The 8,091-nt window shown below is 47.7% G+C and overlaps 1 protein-coding gene across 2 annotated transcripts; it reads left to right on the forward strand.

Moving 5' to 3' along the window:
* LOC122364315 (luc7-like protein 3) lies at positions 1-7,237 on the forward strand. 2 transcript variants are annotated; one of them, XM_043334568.1, is made up of 11 exons: positions 1-95; positions 1,476-1,694; positions 2,119-2,289; positions 2,643-2,831; positions 3,258-3,353; positions 3,622-3,783; positions 4,168-4,391; positions 4,931-5,266; positions 5,542-5,594; positions 5,947-6,027; positions 6,645-7,237. In XM_043334568.1, the coding sequence occupies exons 2-10, from the start codon at positions 1,593-1,595 to the stop codon at positions 6,024-6,026; spliced, it is 1,413 nt and encodes a 470-aa protein (XP_043190503.1). In that variant the 5' UTR covers positions 1-95; positions 1,476-1,592; the 3' UTR covers position 6,027; positions 6,645-7,237. The 2 variants fall into 2 exon arrangements, with proteins under 2 accessions (XP_043190503.1, XP_043190504.1); XM_043334569.1 differs by lacking the exon at positions 1-95 and adding an exon at positions 306-322.
* The last annotated feature ends 854 nt before the right edge of the window (positions 7,238-8,091 follow it).

Consider the following 8,091-nt stretch of genomic DNA (forward strand, 5'->3'; position numbering starts at 1 on the left):
AGCCAGCGCCACAATGCCGCATATCTCTGTGTGCGCCATTATTGTCATTATTTGTATACAATGTGAAATAACGCCGATGTTCGCTGAAAACAAAAGTAAATGTATTCTGTGTCTCACTTGTTAAGTGTCTCTGCACCGTTACATTTATTTTTGAGAAAGTGTATAGTCAAATCAAAATATTAACAGTCGCGATGTTTTTTTTCGCCCTTTCATAAGCGATTCTTTTCGGCGTGGCCGACGCTCTCAGTCTCAAACTATAATGCTAATCAATTTATTCTTTATTGGGTGTTCATGATAGTTAAACTGGCATTTATCGAGTCATGTGAGGGATGCAAAATTGTCTTTTATTGTTTGGAATTACATGGCTTGTAGGTTGTATGTTCAAAGGGGTGCGTAATACTTTTTAGTGTTGGGGACCTCCATGTGTACCGCCCAATTTTCAGTTTTAATTTCCTTTTCATTCTGGAGGAAAACATATCTTTGGTAGTGACATCACCAATAGTAACTTGCTCATGCTTGAATCCTTTTTCAATTTTTTTTGAGTGGCGACATTTAGCTATATTTATTAGCAGGTTGGGATGGGCCATGTAATAAAATGAATACTGTGTGGTAGGGGCAATAAGAAAGAAAATATTGCCCTTTGTGATACCACTTTGGCCCTCAGGCTAAGCACTATTGCCCTCAGGGCTCAGCTAGGTACGCTGTGGGCGATAAAGCATGTTTCGTTCTTCAGTCTTCACCCTAGGGCTACAGCGATGTCACATCGGGCAATAATTTATGCTATTACCCTATACAGTATTCATATAATATTTAATGGACTGGGATCCAATGGGTTGTTGATAAGGATTAGCAAGCTGGGCACAATTTTAATGATCCTTGGCCCTTGGATTATAATAAGAATTAGAGAATGACCAGTGGATGTCATCCTGCCATGAAAGTGTGGGTATAGATAGTGGGACAGGCTTTGGCCTTGATGTGGGCAACAGTGATGTTATGCCAGTGCAAGCATGCTTTCATTTTTCGATCCATCATGGTCACTGGAATAGAGAATTACACTGGCAGAGTGAGGCAGCCTATTCAATATACCCTGGCCTTGCATCCCACAAGTCACAAGATATTGTCTTCTGAATTTGTTGGCCATCTCCCAAACTCTACAGGTTGCATGTTCCTTGGATAGGTACCCCTTAACTCCACTAGTGTCATTCATATGCCATCTGGGTTCCAGGAACAGTAAAAACATACCTACCCATGAACTTATTGCTCAGCCTAACCTTGTATAAATTGCTCACTTGCTCAGCCAAATGATTCAAGATAGGCTGTGTGGTCTCTACTCTCTGGGGTGCATTTCATTGCTCCACTCAAACATGTTCACTTCTTTCTGTTTGTATGCAGCTGATTGATCAAGAACTTTTAATGTATCAGTCTGTTAACAACCCAATGTACACCGACCTAACTGGCTCTGCTCCACCCCACAGGTCATTAATGCAGTAATCCCCACCAGTGGGTGACTGAAGACCGCCCACCTGCAGAACTGGTGTGGTGTAACGGCAGGCGTCGCCCCTCGGTCGTGCCACCTCTGCACAGGCATCACTATGACAGACTACGCAGCACAGCTCCTCAACGAGCTGATGGGCCGCAACCGCGACCTGCTGCCCGACCAGCAGGCGCAGAAGCTGTCCTACGACTCACCAGAGGTGAGAGACTGTGGTGTGGATGTGTCTTTTTCAGAGAGTATGTTTTACAGAGGACCAACTGGGTCCTAAGCTCTGACAGAAACAGAAATGTAACTTCAAGTACCATGCTGCATTTACAGATGCTTATGTTGTGGGTGAGGAAGGGAGGCTATGTTGGGAGAAAGTTGCCTAGCTTGCTAGGTCAGTTGATCTGTATGGTTTGGCTAAAACATAGATTATTGTCAATGAGTGTTTGAAGTTCTACATATCTCAAGGATATTTTGCTTCAATTTTGCTTTGATAACTCAGGTATGCTGTGCTCTGTCAGCAGTATGGTCAGATGGCAGGAGTATGGTATAACATTCAACGGTCAGCAGAGACTGAAACTTTCCACCATCTCACTGTCTGCCTTTCCTTCTGTAACTACCGTGCCCCCCATCCCCAGGTGTGCCGCTACTACCTGGTAAAGCTGTGCCCGCACGACCTGTTCACCAACACTCGTGTTGACCTCGGGCCGTGCGGCGGTATCCATGACGACGACGCACGTGAAGAGTTTCTCAAACTGCCCTCCTATCGACGGGTGGTGTATGAGGACGAGTTTCTCCGGTACTGCCAGGTTAGTGCCGCGATGGGTGGGGGAGGATCATAGTTGGTAGCTATTGGTGTCAGTAGTTGACGATTGCTGATGGGTGTTAAGGCGATGCCTGAGCGCGTAGCGCATAATGAAAATTTTTATGCTCTGGCTTTAACTTGACCATACCTATGTCGCTTGTCCATCTTTTTCACATTCATGCTTTTACTTACTAAATTGTCATTTATATGTCTATTTCTCTGGTCTCTTGCTCTTATACTCTCTGATTCGGATAGGTATATTTCATAACTGATGACACGCGTCTCGGTAAGTTCGCGAGTTCCCACACCTCCTGGCTCTACCCTCCCCTTGCCTATTCCAACCCACCACTTTTCCAGTCGATGCTGAACGAAGTCGAGCGTAAGATTCGCAAGTCCCGCCAGCGTCTGGAGCTGCAGCCCGATGACGAGAAGCTGGCATCTCTGGTGCCTCCGCAGTTCAGCCGACAGGAGGAGCGTATCGCCTCACTGACCGGGCGCATCTCCAAACTGGTCAACGAGGTGGAGGAACTGGGCTGCAAGGGACAGGTGAGAAGGAGGATGAGAAGATAGGAAGAGAGGGAATGTGAGGGAGATCGAGTGAGAGGGGAGATGAAAGGAGAGGAGGTGAGGGAACCTGGGAAGAGAGGAAAGAAAAGATGGAGGCTGGTCGATGGGTTGACGGGAAGCACTAGGAAATAGGACGTTGGTAAGAGGTCATGTGCTAGGTGTAAGGTGAGGAGGGGATTTCAGAGATGCCTGTAAAGAGAGAGCTAGATTAGGGTAGTCGTTTTTTATCTGAATCCTAATGTAGACAAATGCTGGTATTGATGCATATTGGTTTTACATACGGGTACCGATGTTGATGTATTGGTGTTACGTCGGGCCTTGGTGGCTCTGACGTTTGGTTTAGCGTGTGTTTGAGTTGTCAGTTACTTCTGACTGGTGTGTTTGTGTGTTTGTTTGAGATTCCAGGTAGAGGAAGCTCAGAGCCTGATGCGTTTGTGCGACAAACTGAAGGACGAGCGGGACCGTCTGAGAAGGAACAACGAGAGCTCCGTGTGGCACCAGGTCAGTATGAACTATCATGCCTTTCTGCGGTTTAACCTACGGCCTGAAATTCATTCACTGCAGCAGTTTATGTCGTGAAAAAAACTGCTGATTTGTGTTCCCGAATTATATACCTGTAACCGAAACTGAAAAGGTTTTCTCCTCAAATGGCTTACTCCTCGATCATACCTAGGTAATTACTTGTGGTGTTATAAGGAGATGACTATTTCTGTGCATCGCTGTACCCCTCACGCCGTATATAACCTACCCTTCCCTTCTCCCCCCTCAGGCGGCTGAGATGGCGGCCTCACAGGAGAAACAGATGCAGGTGTGCGACATTTGCGGCGCGTTCCTCATCCTGAGTGACGCTCAGCAGCGTATCGACGACCACCTGACCGGAAAACAGCACCTGGGCTACGCCCGGCTCAGACAGGTCGTCGAGGAAATGAGGGTGAGTTAGATCAGGGGAGGATATTGTCGATCTTTCTGCCACCTAGGGGAAGTCGGGTAGTAAGAACTTACCTTTAACTGGGGAATGGCATACATGAGTGAGGGCGCGTGAAACTTCTTATACAGGGCCGTGTATGAGACTTCGTTCCAGTAAAACCTGCCGACTATTCTTGTTTATAACAATCGAACTTGTCCCTGAACCTGCAAAATCATATTTCTGGGCAAACGAACAGGTGGCAATAATGGAATCATGTAATGTAAGATGGGTAATTTCGGTGCTCTTCCAGGTTGTAATGTATCTTTTAATGAATAAAGGAATGAATGAATGAAGGAATCATGGAAGGAATGGAAAAGGCACAGTGTGTACTGTTCATCTCTCCCGCAGGAGGGCAGAGAAAAGGAGAAGAAAGACCAGGAGGCGGCCCGTGAGAAAGAGCGGGAGGAGCGCCGGCAGAGGGACGCAGCGGCTGTGGCAGAGCGAGAGAGAGGGTCGCGCTCCGACCGAGACAGAGAGAGGGAGAGGGAGCGGGAGCGGGAGAGAGCGGCCAGGAACGGCGAGCGGGAGCGGAACGGCGAGAGAGAGCGGGGAGGAGAGCGGCGACGGCACAGGTGAGGAGAGAGAGGGAGAGGGGGAGGGAGGGAGAAGGAGTGCATCGGGGGACATTTTGGTTTCGGCGAGTAGATTTGTTAATTTGTCGCTCGGGAGTTGCTATTCTGTCCGTTGCACATTTGGATTAAATTGATAAGATTTAAGTATTGTAGGTGTTTTCAGTTTTCAGTATTTTAGCCGAAGTTTCTGTGGGTGAAAATTTCCACTGGCGTCTAATTGAGCAGACGTGCAAGTTGGCGTCTAACTTGGCGTCTAACTTGGCGTCTAACTGTTGGACGAAGACTTCCAAGCTGGACGCGTCTAAAGTTAGCTGTCGCCAGATATACGCAGCCGCCGTCCAGCTAGGCGCGTCTAAGACTTAGACGCATGTAGCTAGACGCGAAATGGAAGTCTCCACCCTTATAACAATGATTCGATAATTCCAGATATGTCATAAATTATCGATTTCGAAACTCACATTTTGCTTGTATTCCACTTTTTTGCATCACGCGCTCTATTGGCACATTTGTAACGCCCTCTGTGCACCTTCACTTGGCAGAAGTCGGAGTCGGGACCGAGACCGTCACAGGTACCGCGACTCCGAGAGGCGAGACCGCGATTCAGAAAGACGAGATCGTGACTCAGAAAGACGGGATCGAGATCGAGATCAAGAGAGGAGAGATCGCGATCCAGACAGAAGAGATCGTGATTCAGAAAGAAGAGATCGTGATTCAGAAAGAAGAGATCGCGACTCAGAAAGAAGAGACCGCGATCCGGACCGGCGGGACCGAGACCGAGACCGCGGCGGTCGCGAGCGGTCCGGTCGCGGCGCAGAGGCCGACAGCGACAGAGACAGACACTCCCGGCGCTCCGGCAGGAAGTCACGATCGCGCAGGTGAGAGCTGGGTATATCCGGATAGAGATACGGAGGACTGGCGGAAGTACCTACGACTTCTGATACGTCTGATGAATAGTTCAAGAAACGTGATTTGACACGATTCTCATTCCTCAATAACATTTGCTGTATACTGACTTGGAGAGGTGCAAAAGAAGGAAATTCGACTTCATTACTTTGTTAAGACTACTCGTGACCTGATGACTCGTGACGTGACTACTCGTGACCTTCTGTGTGACCCCACTGTGTGACCTCTGTCCATTCTGTTTTGACAGTCATAGCCGACGACGATCACGGGAGCGGCGGGACTCGCGAGAGAGAGCGGAGGGTGAGTGAGAGAGAGGATGGGATGAGGATGGGTGGTTTAGGAAATTAGGACCCCTTGCCTCGGAAGGGTCTGTGTTTGGACAGTGGGAGAGAAGCCACTGAAGTATGCAGGATGGCAGCGTTATGATTTGCGAGCCTTTTCGAGTGACTGCGTCTTATTAGATTTTCGTTTTCTTTTTAATCTCACGGAATCGACGCGCTTTGATTTGTTGAATACCGGGTCGTGCATTGCATTGTCTTGTATAAATTGTATTTTCGGGAATCGCATGTTCTTCTATGGAATATACATTTGTTACCCATGTTTTTAGTCAAGTATTTCTCACCTATATCTCTTTCTCCGTGCTGTGTTTCAGAGCCGGTGCGGGGCTCTACGGAGCGGACCGGTCCCCGCACGCCGTCAGCCGAGCCGCCGGACAGGGGAACGCCCACATGAGGTACGTACGGGCACGGTACGTACGGCCCTCCAGGTATTTAGTGGTTGGTTGCCAACATCACAATAAGCGATCTGCATTGATGAATACGTCTAATGGCTGTTGAAAACCATTGCCGAAGTGTGTGCACGAACCCTCTTCTCATTTCTATTGAGTCATTTTACAGGAGTGTCTCTGTCATTCAAAGTTATTACACCAAAAGCACATAGGCTAACCAACCACTCCTGCTGGAGGGCCGTACAGCTAGGGAGGGGCGGTACTGGCCTGAGGAACGCCGGTCTGATATGTGAGGTTAAATCGTTGATCTGAGATCGGGTACGAAGGCTTGGCGCTGCGATGGAATCCCGTGGCACTTTGCTGTAAGAAGACACTTTTGAGAGCACGCACTTGCTCTCGGGATGATGTGATCAATTGACGCTGGTCAATGAGATGACGCTGTTTTTATTATGAGTGCCTACTTTCCGTTGGTATGACCATTCGGTGACATGATGCGAAGAGATTGGCAGATTTTTGCATCCAAAAGACGTCTTGTGATCAGTGAAATATGTTACTTATGATTGTAATTTGTAAGTAGTGGATTCATAAATAGTCCAATAGAATGACATATCTCTCCCTTCCAGCCACCCCATCTACCGTCTGGACGCACACCATCTAGCGACAGAATTGCGAAGCTGAGCCTCTGCAGCCTCCGCAAGGTGGGACCGACGCTGGCGCTACCCTCCCCAGCTGATAAATACACTCTGGCATTGGCAGTGGTCCCCTGGTGCAGGTCACGTGGTCTCACTACGGAGAGATGACGTGCAGTGTGTCGAAACACGTGACCTTAAGCCCCTCTTGTGTGCTTCTCGCCAATTCTGAAGGGGAGCCAAGTCTGGTGTGAAATTTGTTTTTATTTTGTTTTTAGGTAGGAGAGACCAGACACAGGGCAAGTGTTTTGACCTTTTTCTATGGTGAATTGTGTTGCTTGTGACATGTTCTGTGGACTGAGATGCAAAAAGAAGTTCTTTAACAATGGGTATGAGGAGATGCTCGTCCAATGAAAATGGTTTTGTGCGAGTATTGTGGCGGGTGGTACACGAACTCACACCATAGTTGTTTGTTTTTAGTAGTATGTCTGAATGCGTGCGGAACGTTCGTTTTTCTGTGTCGCGATGAGTGTATAAATTGGTCGTCGGGAAAAATTTGAAGAAGAAAATACAGGTAAATAGTATTGTGTTCGTCTGTACCATAAATTTTTATCAACTACTGACTCTAAAATTGACTACATCAAAAAAAAAATCGTCAAATTGCATAACCACAGAGAGAACTGGCTGAAAGATTCAGGCGTTTTCAGGGCAGTTTGGGAGCCTTCTTTACTCACAATTTGCACTTGACTGGGAAAGGCTAAAATTGATTGAACATTTCACTGTTAACGCCAACGGGTATAGTTGGATTGAGCGTTAGGGATCATGAGGCTTTTGTAAAAAAAAAAAACTAAAAAGGTCCCCTAATCGAGGATTGGAAGCTATCACCCACGAAATTCACCATTGAGAGCAAAATATTCGATTTCGGCTTATTCAGGAGAAAATGTTGTACAAGGAAGGTCATGACTTCGCAAGAGACCGCTGTCTTCTGAACTTGCCCAAGCATTATTGCGCTGGACTTACATTTTTGCAGACATTGTTTCGCGGCTGGGCTCATGAAAGAGTTAATTTAATCGACAGTTTCTCTTTTATGAGTTGGGTGATAGACTGTAAAATGTTGGCATCTTTCATCTTTCAAAGGTTTATCTCGCCCGCGCTAACCATCACACTAAGTAAAACCTATTACATATTAGTCCGCTGGGGATAGAAGCAAGGCAAAAAATAAAAATGCAGAACCTCTTTACCAAAACGTGAAACACCCGGACCCGACCTGCCCATTCCGTTCCACCGCCCCACCCGGGGGAGGTCCCCTCCTCAGTGAGTGCCGCTCTAGCCGGATTCGTAAGACCTTGGACTCGTTTTCCGACGCCGCTCCAAACCCCGACCGCCCTCCTCGCCTCTACCTTTCCGTTCTCCTCGCCTCTGCCTTTCCGACCCTCCTTCC

This window comes from Amphibalanus amphitrite, unplaced genomic scaffold (genome assembly GCF_019059575.1).
Source record: "Amphibalanus amphitrite isolate SeventyFive unplaced genomic scaffold, NRLGWU_Aamphi_draft 000668F_arrow, whole genome shotgun sequence".
Lineage (NCBI taxonomy): Eukaryota > Metazoa > Arthropoda > Thecostraca > Balanomorpha > Balanidae > Amphibalanus > Amphibalanus amphitrite.

Excerpts from the sequence above, each read along its gene's own strand:
- LOC122364315 (XM_043334568.1), top strand. The coding sequence starts at position 1,593 with ATGACAGACTACGCAGCACAGCTCCTCAACGAGCTGATGGGCCGCAAC. Across the intron at positions 4,392-4,930 it reads GGAGAGCGGCGACGGCACAG|AAGTCGGAGTCGGGACCGAG; the intron begins GTGAGGAGAGAG and ends TTCACTTGGCAG. Across the intron at positions 5,267-5,541 it reads AGGAAGTCACGATCGCGCAG|TCATAGCCGACGACGATCAC; the intron begins GTGAGAGCTGGG and ends CTGTTTTGACAG.